Source organism: Setaria italica, chromosome IX (assembly GCF_000263155.2).
Source record: "Setaria italica strain Yugu1 chromosome IX, Setaria_italica_v2.0, whole genome shotgun sequence".
In the NCBI taxonomy this organism is placed as follows: Eukaryota; Viridiplantae; Streptophyta; class Magnoliopsida; order Poales; family Poaceae; genus Setaria; species Setaria italica.
The window spans coordinates 5,610,847-5,636,327 of record NC_028458.1 but is presented as its reverse complement, the minus strand read 5'-3'; the positions used below and the strand labels follow the sequence as shown (position 1 = coordinate 5,636,327).

At 47.6% G+C, this 25,481-nt stretch overlaps 2 protein-coding genes and 3 long non-coding RNA genes across 11 annotated transcripts; 1 reads left to right on the top strand and 4 right to left on the bottom strand.

The window, feature by feature from the left end:
• Positions 1-3,346: 3,346 nt before the first annotated feature.
• On the bottom strand, positions 3,347-6,287 carry LOC101773480. 2 transcript variants are annotated; one of them, XM_004981735.4, is made up of 5 exons: positions 5,476-6,287; positions 4,588-4,664; positions 4,350-4,494; positions 3,878-4,256; positions 3,347-3,792 (listed from the first exon to the last, which is right to left on the bottom strand). In XM_004981735.4, the coding sequence occupies exons 1-5, from the start codon at positions 5,868-5,870 to the stop codon at positions 3,655-3,657; spliced, it is 1,134 nt and encodes a 377-aa protein (XP_004981792.3). In that variant the 5' UTR covers positions 5,871-6,287; the 3' UTR covers positions 3,347-3,654. The 2 variants fall into 2 exon arrangements, with proteins under 2 accessions (XP_004981792.3, XP_022678929.1); XM_022823194.1 differs by having other exon boundaries at positions 4,350-4,664.
• A 26-nt stretch (positions 6,288-6,313) lies between these two features.
• Positions 6,314-8,641, bottom strand: LOC111255826. Its single transcript, XR_002675883.1, has 3 exons — positions 7,239-8,641; positions 6,975-7,063; positions 6,314-6,682 (listed from the first exon to the last, which is right to left on the bottom strand). It is a non-coding gene; the product is annotated as an uncharacterized LOC111255826 (long non-coding RNA).
• A 6,140-nt stretch (positions 8,642-14,781) lies between these two features.
• Positions 14,782-24,633, top strand: LOC101773074 (myosin-12). The gene is made up of 40 exons (XM_004981733.3): positions 14,782-15,078; positions 15,178-15,306; positions 15,743-15,886; positions 16,001-16,146; positions 16,248-16,404; positions 16,504-16,562; positions 16,660-16,819; positions 16,915-17,064; positions 17,156-17,292; positions 17,370-17,516; positions 17,715-17,816; positions 17,941-17,998; positions 18,084-18,185; positions 18,278-18,315; positions 18,546-18,672; positions 18,749-18,919; positions 18,996-19,127; positions 19,217-19,323; positions 19,450-19,510; positions 19,613-19,790; positions 19,884-20,089; positions 20,162-20,281; positions 20,361-20,459; positions 20,551-20,766; positions 20,858-20,997; positions 21,084-21,188; positions 21,297-21,411; positions 21,504-21,563; positions 21,662-21,727; positions 21,858-22,028; positions 22,139-22,294; positions 22,597-22,803; positions 22,884-23,030; positions 23,120-23,190; positions 23,290-23,389; positions 23,490-23,546; positions 23,623-23,679; positions 23,763-23,843; positions 24,006-24,088; positions 24,194-24,633. The coding sequence occupies exons 1-40, from the start codon at positions 15,076-15,078 to the stop codon at positions 24,318-24,320; spliced, it is 4,692 nt and encodes a 1,563-aa protein (XP_004981790.1). The 5' UTR covers positions 14,782-15,075; the 3' UTR covers positions 24,321-24,633.
• Positions 17,329-21,861, bottom strand: LOC111255767. 6 transcript variants are annotated; one of them, XR_002675696.1, is made up of 7 exons: positions 21,464-21,861; positions 21,211-21,382; positions 20,840-20,950; positions 20,429-20,722; positions 19,982-20,096; positions 19,755-19,854; positions 17,329-17,461 (listed from the first exon to the last, which is right to left on the bottom strand). It is a non-coding gene; the product is annotated as an uncharacterized LOC111255767 (long non-coding RNA). The 6 variants fall into 6 exon arrangements; XR_002675693.1 differs by having other exon boundaries at positions 19,755-19,848; XR_002675697.1 differs by lacking the exon at positions 17,329-17,461 and having other exon boundaries at positions 19,512-19,848; positions 20,429-20,468; positions 20,557-20,722.
• LOC105913620 lies at positions 23,026-25,302 on the bottom strand. Its single transcript, XR_001163049.2, has 3 exons — positions 25,041-25,302; positions 24,199-24,323; positions 23,026-23,412 (listed from the first exon to the last, which is right to left on the bottom strand). It is a non-coding gene; the product is annotated as an uncharacterized LOC105913620 (long non-coding RNA).
• Positions 25,303-25,481: the final 179 nt, after the last annotated feature.

Sequence of the window (25,481 nt, the reverse complement as noted above, 5' to 3'; positions counted from 1 at the left end):
AAGCAACTGATGCCCTGAAACCTATGTTTAGGGGGGATATGTCTGCATACTTGTCAAGACAATATTCTGGAGCCTGTCTCCAATATGTATACATAATATAACTAGAAACAGTAGCAGGACACATCACTAATTCTTCAAAATGCTGCATAGGAAAGACAGCTTAGAAATTTTCAAATTTCAAATATCACCGAACAGGTGTCAGCAAAAAAAAAAAAACAGCATCTACGAAAGCGTTGGCTATAACTGGGCCCTTTGGCCGGGCTTCGCAGGCTCCTGCTCCGGCTACCGTTTTACATCCAGCACGAGCACACAAGGAAACTGCTTTATCGCCATACGAGTCACATAGACCACACGAGGAGAACAGTGTTGCATCCAGCACGAACACAAGTAAGGTGCCGTTTACACCCAACACTAACGCAGAATTAGCTGCTGGTCAACACCCAAACCGAAAACCTTCACATAAAGAAAGCCACGGGACACTGACAAAGCAAACCTAGTAACTTGATCTTTCGGGGCAAAGTAGTAGCGAACCCACCGTTGGCTGTGCCCAATAGTTAAATCTCCATTCTCATCACACTCCAGAGAAAATAAATTTGGTCACCCGGAACATGTAGCGGAAGTAAGGCCTCTCTTGCTTGAACATGTAATCCCCTCGCGCTTCACGTAGTCAATGCCGATGGACTCCACCAGGCAGTATTTGCTCCACACGGCCCATGCAGACGAGGGTGGCACCTATATGTGCGCCTCGCCTGTGTTCCGGCTGAACAGGCGCACCCATGGCCGTACTCACGTCCGGCCGGCGACCGGCGGTGGTAGCAGGCTCCAGCTGACAAGAGAAGATGCGTCCACGTTCATCTCCGCACATCGAAATTCCAATCCAGGTGTTCAGGTTGGGGTCAAAGCAAGCCCGGCCTTTGAAGCTAGGGAAGCATCCAGTTACCGACGTGCTTCCAGCCGGAGCTCCTCCCATCCTCCGTCATGTGGAAGCTGTAGGTGGCATCGGGGCCGATCAACCCAACGCTGACGAAAATGGTTTGTTCGTCAAGGTGAACCACATGCGCGGAAGCAAGACTTGCGTCGAAGGGCGGCTTCGGGAGGTCGCGCCGCAGCTGCTGCTGCCTACTATATGGCCTTCTTCTTCTTCTTCTTCTTCCAGCAGCCGCATATCAAGGCACTGGAAGGAGGAGCTCCCAAGCGCGAAGAGCTTGCTGCCCATGTGAAAGTAGATGGGCCAGTACTCGTCGGTGTGCCGAGGGACGAAGGTGAGACCCCTCACGCGGACGTCCAGGTAGGCGCCGCCTCTATCGAGGTCATCCTGTTTTTCCCTCGGAGGCATGGCCAAGATCTTGGAGCCAACGGCGATGAAGTGCTTGGGCCTCCCACGCTGCGCGTTCAGGCGGAATAAGGCGGGGTGGCAGGTAGGTGGCAGTCTGCCGAGGGATGCCTCCGGGAACCATGCCTCCAGGTACCTGCCAACCAGCGTGGTGAGACGACAAATCAACCATGCGGAAGCTGTATCCTGTCTCCCAGTCATCAAGGATGAGATAGAGGTGCGGCCGCGGTGTCGTCGTCCTGCTTGTTACAACTTCTTCCGTCCCCGTCGACATCCTCCTATGGCCAAAACCGCCGAGTCGATAGGCCCGATTCCTCCTGCGGAACCCTTAGCCCTGGAATTCGAATTCGAATTCGAATCAATTGTAAATCAGAATCAATAATCCGTCTTAATCCAACTTAAACCCACTGCTTCTTCTTCCAATGAACTCAGTGCAAAACAGGAATCAACGCAACACAATCCTACTCCTAGTGCAACTTTAAGGGACAAATCCTAAGATCTGTTGCAGATTTACCACCATATCCTACTCCTACTAGTACTTGGATCGATAAATCCAGGAATTCGAGTATCCACTGCAAATCGAACCGCCAAAGCATACGATCCTATGAATATATATAATCCATTGCAAATGCAATCCTACTATACTTAGGACTTAAATCCACAAATATCAAGAACCGAACAATCCACAAACTTAAATCAACAAATCCTCATCATATTGAAATCTGAATCTGGGGCAATCAACGAAAAAGGCGAAGGAAATCGCATGTACTCACCTCAAGCCGAGGAACGCCAGAGGAGAGACGAGAGAAAGAGGTGGACGCGACTTTTTTTTTTAGGAAATCTACGGCAACCTTGGGTTGCGAACTTTATTGATACTGGAAACAAAACCTACAAGGATTTAATTACAAGTATGGAGAGAGAGCTATGTCGAGGGGATTGCTACACCTATGGGACCATAAGAGGAGATCGTCGCGGCATCGTCTTGAGAGGTGGACGCGACTGAAAGGCGGCGGAGAGCCGGAGACGAAGGATGGGATCGACACGAAGGGATCGGGAGGATAATTCTTTTTTGCATTTTAACCTTTTTCTCTTAAGTATTTTATATCTGGACCCCGATGAAAAGATTCCAAAAATCAGAAATGAACACTTTCGTACGACGTCGTGTGAATTGACACCCTCGATACATGGTATGGCGTCGTGCGTAGCTAGCACAGCGCCGACAGGTTCTGCCCGGCCTATGGGCTCAACCTGAGCCCGCTGGGATTGTGCCCGAGCCCGCTGCGATTTTGCCCGCGCCCACGCTTGCTGTAGAACCGGGTGTGGTGAGCAAAATTAAGCTCGAAAAATTTCCAACCAACCCGAGCCCGTTAAGATAATTTATTTGATTTATTTTTTCAATTAAAAAGAATGGGAAGCCTGAGTCTACCTCCAAAAATTGACCTGCTAATGCAAAAAATTTCGACTTGAAATGAGCGAGATTTTTTCCGACCCGACCTGGTGCGACAAATGCCTAGTTCTAATGGAGAAGACAAGGTTCTGCTAGATGATAAAAATACATGTCGCTTAACCTCCTTTTACTTGGTTTAAAAATCTAATGAACTCCAAATTTCTCCAAACTCCATACATGTGTCGTATGATGTATGTGTTTCATTTTCAACATTTAGACACCAACAGATACCGTAGTGTTCGATTTATTCAATCCCAAAAATAGTCAAGCCGTACGTAGAGCCCATTTCTGGGAATCACAATGCAATTGACAAAGTCATATAACTGTATTCATATCTTAATAGTGCACATCAAATTATGCATCATAGTGGCACGCATTTTTTAGTGAAGAATGTGGAAGACAGTTCTGCAGTTTTCTTTTTTCGTTGCTAACTAAACTCCAAGGGCCAATGGAGCCACCAAATGGTCGTAAATGTTATGCCAGTTGTTATCTAGTTAATAGCATTATATGTTTTCGCTAGTGCATTCCCGCAATCATCTATCATTTCTGTACACAATTCTCATCTCTGTAAGGTAGAACTGTCAAGCGTCCACCTGATTCGTCAAGCCAAATTGCCTACAAAATTCCTGTTGTGTTCCTAAAATGTTGGCAAATTCCTGGTGCCTACAGAATTGTCCACCTGAAGAATTAGGCTTCCGTGCATGCAGCATGCCATCATGCCCTGGCTAAAATGTTTTTGTGCATCGTGCCGGAACACATGTTATGTGAAGGAAGCTTTATTTGCGATAAAAGTACCGGAGTAGAAATTAGAATCAACTCTTCCTCATCGTTGAGATGTGCACGAAGCCACGAACAATGTTGTGGAAAGCAAAATCTACAGGTAGGCGTCCGCGGTGCTGAGGTCATCGAGGATCTTGTTCTTGACATCCTGTGGAAGCGGTGCTGAAGGTCCTGCTTTGGAGTAGAACTCCGCCAGTGATCTGATCGCCTTCTCCAACGCAACGTACGACTCCTGCAGATGAACAATCTCTGAAGATCGCCACGCATTGAACTGAGCAGAGTTGAAAGATGCGCAAGCACGGATGGGCGTGGCGTACCTCGGCGGCGACGGCCTGCTGGCCTCTCCACCCGCCCAGGAACTCGCGGATGGATTCCTTGGCGGCGTCGGCGTTCCGCCGGAACTTGGCCATGTCGCCGCCGTCATCCTCCTCCAGTGACTCCCGGAGCGTGCGCACCACCTCCCTGGCGGCCTTCAGGTACGCCTTGGGGAGCACCTTCCCGGCCTTGGTCTTCTCGTTCGGGTCGAAGATAGACTTGATGGCGCCGAGGACGCCCTCCTCGCCACCGCCGCTCTCGTCGTCCGCCCTGGCCGGCGCCGGCGCAGCCACCGCCACGTCCACGCCCACGAGGCCGAGGAGGAGGGAGGCGGCGTGGGCTCTCCTGGTGATCGGCAGCCTCGCTGCTCCGCCGCCTGCTCTGTTTCGCGACAGCACGCGGGAATCAATCAAATGCGAGAGCGCCGCCGAGGAGTAGGAGGAGACGGGAGAGTGGTGATGATAAGGCACGTACAGATTGGCTTCTTCCTGGTCTCCGCAGCTCGCTGCAGCTTCGGCGGTGTCGGCGGCGACGGCGACGAGCAGCAGCGGCAGCACTTGTTCAGCGCGGGCGTCGGAGGCGGCGGAGGGGGAGGCATTGTTGATCCTAGCTACGACCTCTGCAACGCAGCAGCGACGGACGCGAGAAATGGCTGTTGATGGATGGATGAGCTTATTAACGCGAGTACAGAGCGTAGCTTCGATCGCTGTACCTTGTTCTTGGTTCACCTCGAGCCTCTTCTGGTAATCCGGAACCTTATCTCCAGCAGAGCAGCACCCATCAAGGCTTCTTCAAACCATTCAAAATAAATAAATAAATAAATAAAACAAGGCTTGCGATATCGGGAGTGGATTGGTTGGCGGATGGGCTCCCGGCCTGCCGCACATAAGGGCCGGCCGGCTAAGCCCCTAAAACTGACAACCCGCCTGGGCCAAGTTGGGCTAAGCCCAACGCAACCGGCTAGACGACAGAAGCCCGGCAACGGCCGCGCCCGCGCCTCGCTTTCCCCCCCTGCGAGCGGGCCCAACCCTGTGAAATCCGCCCCGGGGTTGATCCCCTCCACCGCCGCCACACGACACGGAGGAGGGAGGGGGAATAGGAGGAGGAGGAGGCGACCTCACCCCGCCCGAGCCGGAGCTGTCCCTGCGTCGCGCGGAGATGCTGCTCGCCGCCGACGCCAAGTCGAACCGCGAGCACGTCTTCGTCCTCGTCACGGCATCGCTTCGCCACCGCGTCACGCCTTCCGTCCACAATCCCTAAGGTAAAACGAGCAACACCGCCCGCCCTCTTGCACGGCGCCTCTGTCCGGCCGTCGAGCCGCTCGCCGCCTTCCTTGTTGCAGGACGCGAGCGCCGAGCGCAGCACTGGTCAGTTCACGGCCACGGGCCTCCGTGCGCACACCCGCGGACACGGGAGTCCCGTGCTCTGCGCGGCCACCAGCACACGCGGCTGGGACCGCCGCTCGGCCGCTCACCACCGGCACACGTCCTCGCCATGGACGCCGCGCCGCGGTCCCGGAGCCGCCGCCGATGCCGTGCCTCAGTGCCGATCTAAGTTGCAGTAGGACTGGAGCAGAGGGCGGATTGATTCTGATACTTACAGTGGACTCGATTTTGATCTGTAGGTGGCTGCGCGCTTGACGCCGAGGGGAACACAAACGGAGCAGCAACCATGGAGAGGTGGCTCAATTGGCCCGGTACGAAAGAAAAGCGGCGACACCTCTACTTTGTCTTGGATGACTGGTCGCGCGGATACAGCATCCGCAGGATTGATCTGTTGTCCGGTGACCCTGACCAGCAGCTGATACCTGCCGCTGCCGGCGCCGCACGGGAAGACCCCATCTGCAATGGCTCGCATCGCCTGCCCCCTCCCTTCTTCCGTTTGGAGGAAGGGGGCAGCCAGCCCTTGTACTTTGCGTCGGCTACGATGTTCGTTCACGCCTTCACGGAGCCTGATGAGTGGCCCTCGGCAGCTGCTTGATCCGGTCAAGCCCATCTACGTCATGGTTGGTGGCAGGCTGTTTGCCCTGGCTGATGGCTCCTTCGAGCGGCTGTATCCACCGCCGTGTCATGCGTGGCACAAGCTCCCGGAGCTGCCGTTCTGGTCCAAGCATGTCACTTGCTACACCGATGTTCGAACCCTTTACGTCAGCATTGGGGGATGTGCCCCGGCCACCCTCAGCTTCGACACAGCGGAGAGCGTGATCAGGGATGGTGACTGTAGGTGGAAGCAGCATGGCCAGTGGCAGCTGCCGTTCACGGGCCGCGCTTACTATGAACATCGCTTGGAAGCCTGGGTGGGGCTTTCCAGAGATCCGAGGACCATCGGCCACCTTTGCTCATGTGATGCGGTGCCTACCAACGCCAGCCAGCAGCAGTGTCCAGCCATGAAGCTCAGCAAGGAGAAGCTGTTCAGCGAGGTCCCAGAAGAGAGGCAAATAGGCGCCACCCTTGTCCGCATGGGTGAAGGAAAATTCTGCCTCCTGGAGTGCGTCTACATCCAAGCTGATGAGCAGACTGGTTCTGATGGTGAAAAGATTGAGGACTCTGTTGATGAGGTGACCGAGAAGAAAGATCATCGGAAGCGCTTTATCCGGTTGACGACGTTTTCAGCGAGTTATGACAAAAATGGAGACCTGACAACTGTCAGCAGCCGCCGGCTTCGGTACTGCAGCGTGCCTGAAGAAGTTACTGAGCCGATGCTTGAGCACCCCGTAGCGTACTGGATGTGAAAATTGTGACATGGATAGTATTCACATTGGCCTGATGTTAATCTCTCCAGCTAGCATTGCCGAGGAGACCTACACGCTGGAAAACAATGAAAAATAGATTAAACTTCATTTTTTTCGTGTTTACTTTCTGATCGAATATTCCAATCCAATCACTTTCTTTTCATTTCCATAGTCAACAAACAATGGCACAGTTCTAGTTCCTAAATATCAAGGATCATACTTATTTCAGTTTATTATGATCAAATAAATGGTACAACATGGTTCAGCGTTAATTTAAGGCAGAAAACATTCCGATCCTGCAACTTAGAATAGCAAGGACATGAAAGCAAGATATAACAAAAATGTAGAGGCAATTACAAGTTGATCACCTTTTATGCGAAAAGAAACACCATTGGTTGAGGCTTGCAGCTGCTATAATGCGAAGAAAAACTGTTGCATCTCCCTGATAGGTAGACTCCTGCTGCCAAGAGGTATCAGACATACTGTTAAGAGTGTAGTATGAAGCACAGGACAAATGATTATAGTGTTCAGTTGGAAATAGTATGTGCTTAAACCATGAGCTAACTCAGACAAATGGTAAAAGAAAAATAGCCCATGGTATATCCTTGAGAATACAGTTCATGCTATGTTACCTTTTCTTTTCAAGGAATTGCTGTGCTACCTTGAGATCAGCGACTGCACCGAGCCTCCCCTCCTGTTTAGTCAAAAAGAAAAAGAAAAAGGAAAACGAGCAACTACACTGCAAATTTAATCAACCAAATACACTGCTGCTTAGAACATTTCAGAAACGGAAGGAAAGGACATGCAAAATAACAGAAGAAAAAAATACACAGATGTAAATGGTGGTGCATCATCAAACAAAATTGAAGACGGTTCTGTACAGGGTTTTCAAAACTAAATAACACTACTAGGATTTAAATACTACTCCATGCAGCCTCGCACAAACTAGTTTCAGATCAGTTTCTGTACGACAGCCTCATTTGCAAGAGTTTCATTCGAGTTAAGGGGGATGACATAATTTGCGAAAAACTTTTCATCAACTAGTCCCTTATGATTCTTGTTAGGTTGTTTTTCAATTATCTACATATAAATAGGCCACTAAAAGTAAAAAGTTACGCAGGGTTACTTTCATATTTCCTCCCCATGTACGAAGATGATACTTAAGATCACCAAAAGCAATAATGAAACGACTAACCTAGTTGTTAAACCAATTCTGCTCTAAATCAATTTTTCTTCTGAGAAATAAATGCCGGTAACCTTTTCAGCAAAGAAAAGGTAGGTAAACTAAGCTACCCAAGGTATCTTTGGAATATGATTATTGCTGGCATGTTCGTGACAAGCAGGTCTAATAGGAATGGACTGTGTGTAAAGGAAATGACAACATTGACACTTTTGACAGGATAGGGTCCTGCATGCGAGGTTCAGAAAAATAAGAAATAGTTCCATTATGCTGAAAGGTTTTTTCCCCTGTTGCTAATTCCTTCCTAACAGTGAGTATAATAAGATCGAACAGAAGCAAAAATTTATAGTATAATAAGTTCAAACAGAAGCACAAATTAGACAGCGAATTTTACCAAGGAAACAAGAACGAACCTAATTCGAATTTGGGCCGCCACCGCCGCCTATTGCGGCCTGTTGTGCGCAGACCCACCCTGCCGGTCGGTGGCTATTCCTCGCGCGGAGGCCGCGCCGATGCAGGAGGGTGATAGGATGGGAAATCAAGGGCGGCGCCAATGCGGTAGGGAGATAGGGTGGGACCGCCGCCGGCGCCGATGCGGGATGAAGACAGGGCGGGGAGTCCTGGCTGCCGCTGGCGCCGATGCGGGGTGAAGACGGTACGGGGAGTCGTGGCCGTCGCCGGTGCCGATGCGGGGAGTCATGGCCGCCGCTGGCGCGTCCACTGTCGCCCCCGCCGCGCAGTCGCCGCCGCCCACCGCGCAGTCGCCGCCGCCGCCCCAGTGCGCGTGCAAGAGATGTGGAAATGAAGAGATGAGGAGTAAAAGGAAAGAAGATAAAACAATTAAGAAAGATTCGATATATTTCAACAATACCATCTGCATATTTTCAATCATACCTTATACTTACTCATACATACTACTTATATTACATATTAAGATTTTAGTAGTATACAATTAATCTTAACCGTCGGACCAGTCTTTTCGAACAGTAGTATAGCGTAAAAGTCTTACCGGCTCCCCATAATCCTTTTTCTCCCCGGGCTCCGCGGCAGGAAGAAGGGTGCACGGAAGGAACCAAATCTGTGGCGCGTCGACGGTTGCGCGCACAATGCCGATGGTGAGGACGGAAGGACCAAGCATGGCAAAGAGGCGCCGCCGCATGGAAAAGCAGCGACGCCTTTATCTCGTCTTGGATGACTAGCCGTGGGGATACGGCATCCACGAGATCGATCTGCCGTCCGGCGACGACCCTGGCCGGCAGCTGATAATCGACGGCGGCGGCGCCGCGCCGGAAGGCCCCACGTACTCCAGCTCGCACCGCCTGCCCTCCGCCATCTTCCGCTTCGAGGCGGAGCGCGGCCAGCCATCCCACTTCGCGGGCGCTTTCGGCTCCAAGATCCTGGCTCTGCAGCCCATCGTCTCCGGGACGGATCGTAAGCCCATGGACGGCGTTCCCGTCTTCGACGTCCGCACCCGGAGCTTTATGTTCGGCCCCCAGCGGTGGCCGGAGCCGCCGGCTATCCCCATCTACGTTGCGGTCGGCGGCAGGCTCTTTGCGCTGGCCGGCAGCTCGTTCGAGCGGCTCTACCCGCCGCCGCGCGACGAGGCCTCCTGGGAGGACTTCATGTGGGAGTGGCACAAGCTCCCGGAGCTGCTGTTCCGGTCCGAGCACGTCGCCGGCTACACCGTGCACCCCGACGGGCGGACCATCTTCGTCAGCGTTGTTGGGGGCGCCGCCGTGGCGGCCCCGGCGGCCAGCCTCAGCTTCGACACGGCGGAGGATGTGTTCAGGGATGGCGACTGCGAGTGGAAGCAGCGTGGGCAGTGGCAGCTGCCGTTCGCCGGCCGCGCTTACTATGACCCTGGCTTGGATGCCTGGGTGGGGTTTTCCGGTGATCCCGGCACCATTGGACACCTCTGCTCATGTGACGTGGTTCCTACCGACGATGTCAACGACTCCGATGACGCCGGCCAGCAGCAGCAGCGCCCGGCCATGAAGCTCAGCAAGGAGAAGCTGTTCAGCGAGGTCCCGGCAGAGAGGCACATGGGCGCCACCCTCGTCTACATGGGTGATGTTGGCAAATTCCGCCTCCTGGAGTGCATCTACGTCGAAGCTGATGAGCTGACGACTGGTTCTGATGATGAGACGAATGAGGACTCTGTCGATGAGGTGATCGAGAAGAAAGATCATCGGAAGCGCTTTAATGTGAAGGTAAACTTTTAGTGTGTATTGAATTTGATTGGCTTTATATGAAATTGATAATCATTTACGATTGGTTCTGGAGGTTCAGGAAAAGGTTTAGTAATTAAGAAAGCCAAGTCCATAATTTATTAACTGCACCAGGTTTTGAATAGGTTGGATTCAGATTTCTATGCCTGAGGGAAAAAACTAAGGTGTTAACCTTTATTAATTTGATTCCAAAATCTCTAGATATATCTGTCAACAGTAATTCGTAAGCTTCATGACAATTTTTTTTTGAACATATGAACTATTGTACGCAGATTGCAGTGTCATCCATACAAGAGACTACCCTACATGGACCATGGCTACATAGTATCGGATGGATGGCTAGCACATAGTGGTGCAAGATTTAGTTGATTGTTTGGCTTAACAACATATATTTGGATTATTAATCAAGGGATACGAAAAGATCCAGCCCAGCCCAGCCCAATCCTACCTACTCCTACCACGACTCCAGCTGTGCCCACGGTCCAATGGGCTACCATAGTAAGCCCACGCGACGCCGACGCGTGCCGGCGTGCGGGACAAACCCCTGTCGATTTAGGCCCTCTTTGGCACGGCTTATTTCGGCTTTGGCTTCATCTATTTCACGCAAATCGAGACACTGTAGCGTGAAGCCGTTTTGTAAGCCGGGACTAAAATGAACTAGAAGCCGGGTGAAGCCAGTTTTTTTGGCTCACCGGCTTTGGCTTCACCGGTGAAGCCGTTTTGGGATGAGCCGTGCCAAAGGGGGCCTTAAGTTGCGGTAGTAGGATGAGGGCTGACTGATTCTTGTTCACAATGGAATGCTCGGATTCGAACTGCAGGGCAGCAAGAAGGCGGTTGAGCGCGGCGCAGGATGCCGAGGGGGAAGGGGGAAACGGGCATGCCAAAGCGGCGGCCCGTCGAGCGGCAGCGGCACCTCTACCTCGTCTTGGACGAGTGGTCGGGGGGATACAGCGTCCGCAAGATTGATTTGTTGTCCGACTACAGGCGCCCGCAGCTGATACCGGTCGACGCCCCACCGGAAGGCCCCATCTTCGTCGGATTTGGTAGGCTGCCGTCAGCCTCGTTACGCTTCGAAGCGCGGCGCGGCGAACCCAAGTGCTTTGCTGGTGCTTTTGGCTCCAAGATCTTGACTTTGCACCCCATGGACTCCGGCGGCCTCGCGCCCGGCGCACCCATCTACGACGTTGTCATGCGTTGCTTGTCGTATGGCCCTGGGACATGGCCGGATCGGGTCAACCCCACCTACATTCCCGTCGGTGATAGGCTCTTTTCTCTGGCCGCCGGTTCCTTCGAGCTGCTCAACCCGCCGCCGCCATATGGTGACCCCAATCGGGAGAAGTCTGTCTCTGTGTGGGCGTGGTCCAAGCTTCCGACGCCGACCTTTCACTGCGAGCATGTCATCTCCTACGCCATGCACCCTGATGGGCGAACCATCTTCGTCAGCGTTGGGGGCGATGCTGTCCCGGCCACATTCAGCTTGGACACGGTGGAGCCTGTGTCGAAGGATGGCTGGAAGTGGGAGCTGCATGGCCAATAGCAGCTGCCGTTCACCGGCCGTGCTTACTTCGTCCCTGAGTTGGATGCCTGGGTTGGGCTTTCCGGAGATCCAGCCAACATTGGCCGCCTATGCTCATGTGATGTAGCGTCTACCAACTCAAACGGCGCCAGCCAGCAGCAGTGCCCGACCATGAAGCTCAGCAAGGAGAAGCTGTTTAGCAAGGTCCCAGGTGAGAAGCACATAGGTGCCACCCTCGTATACATGGGCGTCGAAAGCAACTTCTGCCTCCTGGAGTGCATCACCATCCAAGCTGACTTAGCAGATGAGCTGCCTGGTTCTGATGAGACGAATGGAGAGCCCAGCGATGAGGCTGATGAGCTTGCTTATTGCGATGACTTGAATGAAGACTCTGATGGTGAGGTGAATGAAGACTATGAGGTGAATGAGGAGCAAGACGGTATCGCTTTCTCCGTCTGACAACATTTTCACTGATGTATGACAAGAATGAGACCTGACGACTGGCAGCGACTACAGCTGCTGGTTGGGGTACTGCAGCATGCCTCAAGAAGTTACCCAGTCGATGCTTGAGCACCCCGTGGCATTCTGGATGTAGGAACCATGATATGGATACTGGTATCATGGTAATATTTGCCTGATTGACTGATGTAATCCATCCCCAGCATGCATGGTATATGGATCCTGTAACTGTGGCTTCCATGGACAACAAACAATGAGGGAGTGAATGCTTGAAGAGTGTAGGACTTTTGAGACAGTACTGCTGTTGGGGGTAGTCTTTTAACATGTATGGAATTCGCTTATCTTTTACTTTGAAACCTGCATTTCGAATTGGTTCTGGTGGTTCAGGAAAACGTAACGTAAGCAATGTCGATGGTTGATTCAACCGCGTCATGTTTTGACTAGGTTAAATTCAGATACATGTTGCTGAGAATAATCTGAAAGTGTTAACCTTTATTAATTTGATTTCAAATCCTTAGATATCTCTGTTGTCAGTAATTCAACTAAGCTCCAGGAATAAATGGCAATTTTAAAAAAAATATAAACTCTTGTCATGTAGATTGCACTGTCATTGGTACATTTTTTTTTGAAAACTGTCATTGGTACAATAAGCATGGAACTACTTATTGCTGGTGTTTAGGTCTTTTGCTTTGTAGTTTGTAAACACTCAATTGGAAGCACTTGCAATTCAACCGGAGAGGATCAGCTAGGTGAATTGTGTTTGCAAATGGCCGCCGGCTTGGAACTGCAGGTTGGAAACTGAGCAAGTGCAGCAAGATGCTGGTGATGGGCTGATCAGGTGATGGCTCTCAGCTGCCGTCGAGTACCGGCAGCAAAAGTGAAATGCTGTACTTGAGCATCGGTGAATGTTCATGCCCTTGCTTATTTTGCTCTAGTATAGTCTGATAGAGCTTTTTTTTTAACAGACCAGATGGACGCTCTGGCCTACTAGGTTGTTTTTTTTTTCTGTTCTGTGCCAAGGGTGGCCAAATGCGTAAACATTTAACCGTAAACTCTATGATTTGTCCTCTTGCAATGCATGCGGATTAAGGTTGTCGCCAACTCCAAAAAAACCCCAGATTGTTCTTGCAAGTTCTCTAAAAGAAATGAGTAAATGGCTACCGTCCATCCTCTAGGACGGTACAAATATACAGAATCCGGTCGGCTGGTCCACAGATTTCACTCGTGATGCAAATATTTATAGATGTTGGTAGCCAAAGGTACCCCCCACCCCCCCCCCCCCACCCAAAAAAAAAAGGAAAGTTTGACTTGGTCCTACTCAGGCTACCACAACTCCGATTGGGCCCACGGCCCAATGACTTACGCGTGGGACCCTGTCCTCGTTCAAGCCCACGCGCGATGCCACACAGACGTGCCGCCCGAAGGGCAGTCCCGACGTGCCGAACCGGCGGCGCCGGCACGCCACATGCGACCCGGCGCCGGGCAGCTCCCCGTCCCCGGTGAGTTTTCGTTCGCGTCAGATTCGGCAGGGAGACGCAGGTGGGAACCTGTCGAGTCGGGTGGCGAGGCCGCCGATTCCGAGACGCTGTTGGCGGTGGTGGTGATGGCCAGTCCAACGAAGCGACCGGCCGAAAGGCACAATTTTTCCTCTCCCCGCTTTCGGGGACGTCCCTTTTGTTTCCCCCACCGGGCGGCCGAAAGAAGCAGGGGAAGGCTGGAAGCCACCGCCCAGCGGCCAGCGCCCACCGACCGGCCGCTGTCGAGAAGCCGCCGAGCTCGTGTAGGCTGCAGGAGCGGGGCCGCACGACAGCCGCGCCGGCCACGAGCTGGCCGACTGGCCGAACCACCCAAAGCACCCACCAGACCACCACTTTGGTACTTCCACGCTCTGAATATTTTGGATCGAGGTACCGACCGAACAGATTGGCGATAATTCGGCCAGCTCGAGACCGCGCGATTATTTATGCTTCCTGGAAAGGGTTTTTTCTTCCTGTACGTGAGACAATTGATTAGCAGCAGCTTTTTCTTCCTGTTGGGTTATGAAACAAATTTTTTTTCCAAATTTCGAGGCTTGAGCCTATTTATGTCGCTTCACCAGTCACATTCCCTGCCTTCTGCAAGACTGCAAGCAAGTCTAAGCTGTAAGGGATCTAAACTTTAGGAGGATCATCGGATGTTCGAACGCTAATTAGGAGGACTAAATATAAGCTAATTATAAAACTAACTACATAACCCCTATACTAATTCGCGAGATGAATCTATTAAGCCTAATTAATCTAGCATTAGCAAATGGTTACTGTAGCATCACATTGTCAAATCATGGACTAATTAGGCTCAATAGATTCGTCTCGCGAATTAGACTCCATCTGTGCAATTAGTTTTATAATTAGACTATATTTAATACTATTAATTAGTATCCAAACAGGTACTCAAGTTTAGAATGGTGTATCCAAACACCCCCTAGTATGATGATGGGCTCTAAAGGCCTAAACAACCGATCTACAATGAGTTCACCGTCACGTAAGCTCAGGCTATTGGTCTCAAAAAAAAAACCGTAAGCTCAGGCTATTGACATTTTTGCCCTAATAATGAGATTGGCCATAATAAAAAATAAATAAAAATGTATTTTGTTCTTTCTGGAGAACATGCCGGGTGTCATTTTGCTCCAACAGCACGTGCTCCGTGGGGGCGGCGCTCGAGTGGCCATAGCGATTCCGCCCTCTTTTTTTTTCCCTCTCCCAGCAAAAGGGAGAGCCGAACCAGCTCACACCCGGCGACCGCCACCCCACTCCGCATCGCCCTGCCTCCCCCCGCACACCAGGTCACCAGCTTGTATATTCCTTCCTCCCTACGCTTTCCGTTGCTCCACCAGGCCGCGGACCGCCCCGCGCCGCCCCCTTTCCACCTGTTCGCGTGCGCATCAGCTCGCAGCCAGCCACCCGCTGATCGATAACCTCCTCTATCGCTCGCTCGCTCGCTCGCAGCTCCGATCGAGTGATCGCGAGCTCCCATGAGCCGTTCCTGCCGTCGGCCGACGACGACGACGAGCTGATCGAATTCGCCGGCAGCCGGGGATCGGCGACCAGATGGTCAGTTTTTCTTGTCTTTATTCCACCTTGCTGGAAAGAGGGTACGGTGTGTGTGCTTGGAGTAGCAATCTGTTCCTTACTTGTTGCTTGATCACGCAGGGGACGCCGGTGAACATCATCGTCGGCTCGCACGTGTGGTTGGAGGACCCCGGCGAGGCCTGGGTCGACGGCGTCGTCACCGAGATCAAAGGCCGCGACGCCACCATCGCCACCACCAATGGCAAAACGGTGCGTTCTCCGATGCCCCATTCATTCAACTCTCGGTTTGTTTCTCTTTCACCAATCCAACCGGGGTAGCCGCCGCCGCTGCAGCAGCAGTCCTTGAAAACTCACGCGCGCACTGCGCGTGCACTGTGTGGTCGAGATCAAATGAGTTGAGCTAGAGCCTGTGAGATTTGAAACTGTTCGGTGCGAATCGCATGGACTCACGAGCAGAAAAAAGGGCGTCGAATAGTCGCGGAACTCATCGAGAATGACGCAAAATGTTCAGAATTGAACTATTGAAGGCAAACTTTAGTTTATCAAGGCAAACTCGGATGCCTGACAACGATTTGTCGAATTGCCTGGTTGGACCTGTTACTGCGAGATGACGTCGATGCTCGTTGTGATTGATTTCCACAGCTTAACATGTAGTACGTTCTAAGATTGGAGCAATTGGTTTCAGGTTGTGGCAAGCCTTGGTAGCATATACCCCAAGGACACGGAGGCGCCGCCTTCGGGAGTGGACGACATGACGAAGCTGGCGTACCTCCACGAGCCAGGGGTCCTGCACAACCTCTCCTGCCGGTACGGTCTCAACGAGATATACGTGAGTACCCCTGCCGTCCAGAGACCTCCGCCTCAGTTTTCTTCCTGTCCAGAACAGCTAGCAGAACTGTGTTAGTTCCAGGCTTTCAGCTAGCTAACAATGTTGGCATGGCAGACGTACACCGGGAACATCTTGATTGCGGTGAACCCTTTCCAGAGGCTGCCTCATCTGTATGACGTGCACATGATGGAGCAGTACAAGGGCGCCACCTTTGGGGAGCTCAGCCCCCATCTCTTCGCCATTGCAGACGCCTGTTACAGGTCTGTGTGTTCTGTTGTTATTGCAATCAGAATCTCTGTAGACGCTTCATTGCCTCTGAACTTTGATCGGCGTTCTTCCTTGTTGTTGGCAAAAATTTCAGGGCGCTGATCAATGATCACGGGAGCCAGTCCATCTTGGTGAGTGGCGAGAGTGGTGCTGGTAAGACGGAGACGACGAAGATGCTCATGAGGTATCTTGCATTCATGGGAGGAAGGTCCGGCACGGAGGGGCGTACTGTTGAGCAACAGGTTCTAGAGGTAGGAAAAAACTGGTCATTTTTCTTTCACATTTTTCCTCCTCTTTGATCTCAGCGTCCGCGCTAACTCCCGTTATTCTTGTACTATGCGCATATATAGTCTAACCCAGTACTAGAAGCATTTGGTAACGCAAAGACAGTGAAGAACAATAACTCAAGGTGGACTCTTGAATCAGTAACTGCAACTGCACTTTGACAATATACTACATTTTGGATTTTTTTTTATAGCATAACTTAAACGTGTCAATTTTTTCAGTCGCTTCGGTAAGTTTGTTGAAATCCAATTCGACAAGTATGGGAAGATATCTGGGGCTGCTGTTCGCACATATCTCCTCGAACGATCGCGAGTATGTCAGGTCTCTGATCCTGAGAGGAACTACCATTGCTTTTACATGCTTTGTAACGCGCCCCCTGAGGTAATTGTCAAGAAGAACAAAAAGTACAGCCTCTAGTTTCTTCTTGGTTAAAGTGACCAAAAACCAACTTCTTTAGAATGATCAACTTATTTCAGGATGTAAAAAGGTTCAAGGTAGGAGACCCAAGATCATTCCATTACTTGAACCAAACAAACTGCTACGAAGTAGCAAATGTGGATGATGCAAGAGAATACATTGAAACCAGAAATGCTATGGATATCGTTGGCATTGATCAAGAGGAACAGGTATTCCGTACTCCACATTAGAAGAAGAATTGCATAGAATAGCAAATACATTGCTGACGCGAGAACTAATTCATCTTCTGCACTGCTCAAGGATGCAATCTTCAGAGTAGTAGCTGCAATCCTTCACCTAGGAAATATTGAATTCTCCAAAGGAAAGGAAATTGACTCATCCAAGTTGAGAGACGATAAATCAGTCCATCACTTGAAAACAGTTGCAGAACTGCTAATGTAAGTCCAGTATCTTTCAAAAGTTCTTTTGGATGATCTGCATCTTTCTGCTATCTAAAGCATAAACTTGTCTTCAGGTGTAACGAGAAGGCCCTTGAAGATTCCCTTTGCCAGCGAGTTATTGTAACACCTGATGGAAATATCACGAAACCCCTTGATCCAGATTCTGCTGCACTAAGTCGTGATGCTTTAGCAAAGACGGTATACTCAAGACTGTTTGACTGGTAAGAATGAAGACATCATGTTCATAAATGCGTAAAAAGAAGAAAAACATGAGTGCTACTAGTGTTAGCTGTCAGCTATATGTAAAGACTACAGACTGAAAGATGCAGTCTGAATGTTGAGTTACCACTTCAGACTTGTACCAGCACCACTAGTACTGGAGGCCATCTAAACAATTGGGTTCTTATTTTAATTGACAGGATTGTAGACAAGATCAATAACTCTATTGGTCAGGATCCAGATGCGACCGATATAATAGGCGTGCTTGATATCTATGGATTCGAGAGCTTCAAGATTAACAGGTTTGCCGTTAGCAGTTTAGAACTGTCTGGTCTTACTGCAAGTATGACTTCGCATTTTTAGCTTTATACTATTTTTTGGTACCTGAAAAGCTGAAACACGATTCAAATTCTGCACATGTGACAGTTTCGAGCAACTATGCATCAATTTGACAAACGAGAAGTTGCAGCAGCACTTCAATCAGGTTAGACAAGATTTGAAGATACTAAGAGAATAATTAATGAATACCTAATGTCTATGGATATATCTAACACGAGTTCCTATTGCAGCATGTGTTTAAGATGGAGCAAGAGGAATACACAAGGGAAGAAATAGACTGGAGCTATGTTGAATTTGTAGACAATCAGGATGTGCTGGACCTGCTTGAGAAGGTAATTTCTGGGAGCATATCAGTAGTATATGTACTCCTTTTACAGAAGAGTCAAATATTAGCTGATCAATAACGCTCGAACATTGCATGCAGAAACCTGGAGGAATAATTGCTCTCCTGGATGAGGCATGGTATGATTTGTGGACCCTAAGGAGTTGTTTTTAATGGAATTTAGAGAAGATTAATTTGAGAAACTATCTATGTATCTTCATGCGCAAACTGATATACCTCTAAAACATTCTTCAATATATTTTTGTTGTCACTAAATATTAACATAGGATAGTTTCCCTGCTAGAAAAAAAATTCCATGGCGTGCAATTCGAAGGAAAATATAAGGATATGACATATGTCTTTCATGCAGCATGTTTCCAAAGTCCACACATGAAACATTTGCCCAGAAGATGTACCAAACATACAAGGCACATAAGCGCTTCAGCAAGCCCAAACTTGCTCGCACCGCCTTTACAATCAACCACTATGCAGGAGATGTAAGCAACCATTCAGTTAAGATATGAATTATAAGATCTACCAGCATTGAGTTTTAACAAGCTGTTCAATTAATAGGTCACATATCAAGCAGATCAGTTCCTAGATAAGAACAAAGACTATGTGGTAGCTGAACATCAAGCTCTACTAAATTCTTCAAGGTGCCATTTTGTTGCAAATCTCTTTCCTCCATTACCTGAGGAGACTTCTAAACAGTCCAAATTCTCTTCAATCGGTACTCGCTTTAAGGTGTGTCATATTGGAACGAGATCTCTATGTTTGGCTTTTGAATGGCCAGTAACCCTTTTAGCCATGATATATGCAGCAACAACTGCAATCCCTCATGGAAACACTGAGTACAACAGAACCTCACTACATTAGATGTGTGAAGCCTAATACTGTACTGAAACCAGGCATCTTTGAGAACTTCAACGTCTTGAATCAATTGAGATGTGGGGTATGTATGTGGAATTTGTTCTACTATGTTCCATTATTTCAAGTTCTACAACTCAATTGGTTCAACATTTGCACATGGTCATGGTACAGGGTGTTCTGGAAGCAATCCGGATCAGCTGTGCTGGCTATCCAACAAAGAGGACATTTGATGAGTTCATTGATCGGTTTGGAATGCTTGCACCAGAGCTTGTGGACAGGTATGAATGCTCTAGCTTGGGATTTAAGTAGGTGATATAAATAGGGGTGAAGCTCTAAGTGAAATATGCCAGTAAAATATATTCTGATTTTTCTGAACGATTAAAGTGAGCTCAATGCTTTTGCAGCTCTGATGAGAAGGCCGCTTGTGCAGCCATATGTGATAGAATGGGTTTGAAAGGATATCAGGTAGCCTATGTCAATGGGTGAATACAGGAGATAAAACAATCTTATACAGCATAAACTTTTTTCGCAAGACCTAATCTCACATGTGACCTTTGTTTATATCAGATAGGGAAAACAAAGGTATTCTTAAGAGCTGGTCAGATGGCAGAGCTGGATGCTCGAAGAGCAGAAGTATTGGCAAATGCTGCGCGACTAATCCAGAGGCGTATAAAGACACATCTTATGCGAAAGGAATTCGTCAACTTACGAAAAGCCTCAATTAAATCTCAGAAGTTCTGGAGAGGTATTTCTTCACTGCTCGGAGCACTTTGTGTCTTTAAGGTCAGTAAAACTGGTCGTACCTGAAACTGACGTATAATGTAATCAAATCCTGCAGCAAGACTAGCTAGAAAGCTTTTTGAGTATATGAGAAGAGATGCTGCTTCAATTAGGATACAAAAGCATGCACGTACCCATTCTGCCAGAAAAGCGTACCTTCAAGTATATGAATCAGCTATAGTAATACAGACAGGATTACGAGCAATGGCAGCTCGCAATGAACACAGGTTCCGAAGAGAGACCAAGGCTTCCATAATTATCCAGGTTCGCGCTGTAACAGATGATTTGTAGTTAGTTTTCATAAGAAACCATAAGTAACTGCTTTATGAATCACAGACTCGATGGCGCCAACACAAAGCTTATGTTGCTTATAAGCAGCAAAAGAGAGCTTCGTTGATTCTTCAGTGCTTGTGGAGGGCACGTATTGCAAGAAAGGAACTTCGGAAACTGAGAATGGTTTGTCTAACTTCACATGTGAAACATAATACATCATTCCTTATTAATGCATGTAAAGTAAGCATAGCTATCTAAACAGGAAGCGAGAGAGACTGGTGCACTCAAAGAAGCTAAAGACAAGCTTGAAAAGAGAGTAGAAGAACTTACATGGCGGTTAGATGTTGAGAAGCGTTTGAGGGTAATTCACCTGGATCAATATGGCAGTTTCTGTAGTGCTTTAGTATGTTACTTGGTCCCAAATGAGTTTATTAACTTTGTCTTGCTGGTAGACTGACCTTGAAGAAGCCAAGGGCCAAGAAATTGGAAAGTTGCAATCTGCATTGCAAGAAATGCAAGAAAAGATTGAGGAAGCCCATGCAGCAATATTGAAGGAGAAAGAAGCCGCGAAGTTAGCAATTGAACAGGCACCACCAAAGATAGTAGAAGTGCCAGTTGTGGATACTGCAGAAGTTGAGCAGTTGACAAGTAAAAATAAAGAACTTGAGGTAATCAACCCCCAATAAATTCCACATTTTTATTCAGACATAATATAATTTAACCCTTTAGAGAAATTCTCACATCCACGTTTGGATCCAGGATGAAGTAAGTACATTTAAACAGAAGGCTGAAGATCTTGAAGAGAAGCTTCTTGAGTTGCAAAAACGATCTGATGAATTGTCACAGGAGACACTAGAACGAGAATCCAAGGTTAATCAACTTCAAGAGATGATTGAAAGGTATTAATGATTTTTTCTGCTTTGGTCAAATTAACTTGTTAAGATTACAAGCCCTACCCATACACTACCTCTACTATTTGCTGCAGGCTTGAAACAAGTTTATCCAGTATGGAATCTGAAAACCAAGTTCTACGACAACAATCTTTGGTTGTTGCATCAGCAGATGAGGATAAATCAAAACAGATAGAAAGGTATCTTCCTCAATATGCATACCTCGCATTCGCATTTTTTCTTTTCTTTCTGGACTGTGTTCATATCCTATGATAAAGGCTCACAAGTAAAAGAAATTGTCTGTTTAGACTGGAAAGCAAGATTGCCATTTTGGAGTCAGAGATCCAGTTGCTCCGCAGTAATTCTGTGCTTGCTGTTCAGGCCATAGTCACTCCTGAAATGAATCAAACATCCGTAATGGAGGTAAATTTCCTTGAAGAAAATTTTTGGGAAAACAATGGTTTGGAATATTTACCATTTGATAACTAAAAGAATTGCACTGAATTTTCTGTCAGAACCTCGTTCACAAGGAAATTGATAACAGACACCAGCTTGAAGAAGTTAAAATAGCCAATGTATGTGCTATAAGTTTTACCTGGCAAACATATTATAAGATATTGCATAATCTGAGTCAGATATCTTATTAATATGGGAACTTATGCTCGACATGCAGGAGCAGGTGGCTGTTCCTCCTGTAAAGAATCTAAGCAAACAAAAATCACTGACGGATCGGCAGCAAGTATGTTCACTGTTTTATTGTTTTATATAGTACTAATGTGGTGAACAAAGTTCTGTGTATCAAAGACACACACAATGAGCATACTGAAGACTGATTTCTCACAAATTGTATTTCCTTCACACTTACACAGGAAAATCATGATGCCCTGATTAAAAGTCTGGTAGGAGACAGGAGATTTGATGACAAAAAACCAGCTGCCGCATGCATTGTCTACAAATCACTCCTACACTGGCATTCATTTGAAGCAGAGAAGACTAATATATTTGATCGAATCATCCAAACAATTAGGTCATCAGTTGAGGTTGTTGATACCATAAACATGCAGACCATTTTCCCTTTTCCATGGTGTAGGAACTACAAATGTTGGCAAGCAAGTTGTTGAGAAACTCATCACCGGAATTTAATTTACAGGGTGCTGAAAGTTCTGGAGAGCTAGCTTATTGGTTGTCGACAACATCAACTCTCCTCTGCTTATTACAAAATACCCTCAAAGCTAGCAGTTCATTAAGAAAAGGATCGAATCACAGCCGGACTGCAACAGGCAGCCTGTTCAGTAGAATGGTGCAGGTAAGTTCTTCATCCAGACTTCTGTTCTGCATGAATAAAGGTTCTTATCTGAAGTTGAAACATTGAGTTTGACCCAGGGCTCCCAATATAGGCTAATGCAGCGGTAAGACTGGTAGAGCACAATGTTGTTATAAATTAAAGCCATAGTTCAAACCCTAATTCTCCTTTGAAGATATAATGTGATTTCTCCTATCGATTTTTTTTCTGGGACATCAAGATTTCAGTGGTCAACTTTCATTTAGTACCAAGGAGTGATCTTTACATTGTAAACATGAGCTTACATTCCAACATTTTCATTTCAGAGTGCCCGGATATCATCGTCAGGATTAGGTGTAACTAGTGGATACAGTGGAATGGTAGGAAGGCCTGACACTGCATCAATGGTAGAGGCAAAATATCCAGCAATTCGGTTCAAGCAACAGTTAACAGCATATGTTGAGAAGATATATGGGACAATCAGAGATAACCTGAAGAAGGAAATAAGTCCATTCTTGACTCTGTGCATACAGGTACCACAAAGAAGTCATTTCCGTTACCAGGATATGAGGCAATACAATTCTCTAACTATTGCTGTTGCTGATCTTCACAGGCTCCAAGAGCTAATCGCATGAGACCATCTCGGGGATCACTAAAAAGTATACACTCTAATGCACTATCAAGACAGGCATCAAGTGTACATTGGCAAAGCATTGTTAAGTGCCTGGATCATACACTGGAAATAATGAAAAATAACCATGTGAGTCCAATCTTAATATTTTTCAGCTACCTTACAGTTAAGGAACTACAGAAATGAATTACTGAATTCAATTTTAATTTTGTATGTAGGTACCTCCAATGATAATCAAGAAAACATTTAGTCAAGTATATGCATATTTGAATGTGCAACTCTTCAACAGGTATTACTATATACTGTACCATTTCTTAACTATTCTTGACTGAATTTACATGGTTGATTCTGGACTGTACCATGCCTCTACCTTTTTGTTTTTGTTTAGTTTGCTACTTCGTCGGGAATGCTGCTCTTTTAGCAATGGGGAGTTCTTAAAGGCTGGCTTACAGGAACTGGAGCAGTGGTGCTCTAGAACAACTGAAGAGGTGAAGATCCCTCCTTTTTTTTTCTGTAATAGAGAAAAAGTAAGACAATAGCTGTAATCAGCAAGAGCCCTCTAAATTGAAATGTATCGCTGTATTGCAGTATGCAGGGGCATCTTGGGATGAACTGCAACACATTAGGCAGGCAGTTGGTTTCCTGGTATGCCTGAAAACATGCAGCTTTCCCAGACATACTAGTTTCATCTGTCTACTCATTAAATGAATTCATGTTACAGGTTCTGCATCAGAAGTCACACAAAAACCTGGAGGAAATCATGAATGAGCTTTGCCCTGTAAGTTGTAAAGAAGAAATCTTATAAACACTTGGATTTTTTTGCGAGCTGTAGAGTATGAAAAATTTGCATGTTTTCCACAGGTTCTGAGCATAACTCAAATATATCGCATAGCAACAATGTTCTGGGATGACAAATATGGTGCACAAGGTCTATCCCAAGAGGTAAGTGCATATCTGCTAACTTCACATTGTTTGACGTGTATGCAATTCTAAGTGCATTCCCCTCCCTGGAAGTGTGAAGTACTTTTTTTTTCGAGGACAAGCGCGAAATACATCTGTGTGTTGCAAAAGAGAACATCTTAACAAGAGCAAACGTTATTTCAGGTTATTGGAAAGATGAGAACGATGACGACAGATGACTCGATAACTACTCCAAATAGTTCTTTCTTGCTAGATGACGACTCGAGGTATAATCGGTAGTTCAGTACTAAGATGTGAATATGCAGTTGATTTCCTAACTGAAACCAGAACAGTAACCACTGATCTAACGCCTAAAACGTACTAAAATGCAGCATACCTATATCCTTGGATGATATAGCACGACTGATGCTTGACATCGACCCTTCAGATGTGGAGCCACCGCCACTACTGAGGCAGAACTCGCAGTTTCACTTCCTTCTGCAGCAGCATACGGACTAATTTCTACAAACAAAGACATACCGGTACAGCTATTTGTAAAGTTGCTAAGGACTGAAGATTCTTTTATAGGAGTGCACAGATTGAGTTGCAATTTTTTCTTCCCTTTAAAATTTTTGGGTGGGAATGTTTACAGGAAAGAGAAATATAGGATTTTTGTTCAGGAAAAAAGAAAGAGAAATATAGGATATCCTGATACAGTTCTTTCCATTGTTTTGATTGTTTGGAACAGACATTGTAATTATTTGAGGAAGTGTATAAATGGAAACATATATATTTGTACCCAACCACATTCAACGCAAACATATTCCTGATCTTCTTGGTGAGCTAACCATCAATGCAATGCTGCGCATGTGATGGTTGAGTAATGAGCATCAGAGTAAGTACTATCCTACTTGTAACGAACCAACTGCATTAGCTTCAACATCTTTTAATCTCTTCCAGCATCCAGGCAGGATCCGGAGTATACTGTATACAGGTACAATAAGCAAACCATTGTACTTTCGTGTCTGCATAATTATAATTTTCCGTGGAAACTAACTCCGCGGAACACATCTCACATTATCACTATATCAGATTATCAGCCAAAATGATTCAGGTCTCTTAACCGTTTTCTACAATAACAGCACGAGACATCATCCCTTCTCTGCATTCCAAGGCTTCCAAACCATCCCCAATCTTGCCGAACAAAATGGCTCCAGCCAGGTGGAAGGGCCGTGTTACCTGACGGATGAAGAGGGCCTGAAACCCCCGCGCAGCGCTCCCTTGATCCCTTCCAAGTCCGTCCCACGATCCCATCTGCTTCCCTCTTTCTTCTCCTGGAGTTGGACCCGGCGAATGGGCAACTCCGCATCTCAGAGAAAACAGAGCGGGGGGTAGCGGCGCGCGTGATTTGGTTTTGGTTCTGCGATAGCGAGAGTTGGCCGTGAAATTGAGATGCGGACTGGCCGCCACCTTGACGTTGAAGCTGGGAACGGACCTGGGTGTGCAGGCCGTCGTGATTAGGAGGGTGTTCTCCACCACAATTTTTTTACTCCACTCCACCAACTCCACTTCACCAATTCCAGAAAAATATTAGAATTGTTCACATGTTTGGTAAGAAGCACTTCAGAAAACAAGAGATCTTATTTTGAAAGGTCTATTATACCCTTAAAAATGGAACCG

Coding starts and splice junctions, on each gene's coding strand:
- LOC101773480 (XM_022823194.1), bottom strand. CDS start 5,870: ATGGGCTTGACCGGATCAAGCAGCTGCCGAGGGCCACTCATCAGGCTC. Junction 4,665..5,475: donor AGATCAAAATCGAGTCCACT/GTAAGTATCAGA, acceptor AATGGTTTGAAG/AAGCCTTGATGGGTGCTGCT. Junction 3,793..3,877: donor AGCAGGCCGTCGCCGCCGAG/GTACGCCACGCC, acceptor GTTCATCTGCAG/GAGTCGTACGTTGCGTTGGA.
- LOC101773074 (XM_004981733.3), top strand. Junction 15,887..16,000: donor ACGGTCTCAACGAGATATAC/GTGAGTACCCCT, acceptor TTGGCATGGCAG/ACGTACACCGGGAACATCTT. Junction 22,804..22,883: donor TCTTGACTCTGTGCATACAG/GTACCACAAAGA, acceptor TGATCTTCACAG/GCTCCAAGAGCTAATCGCAT.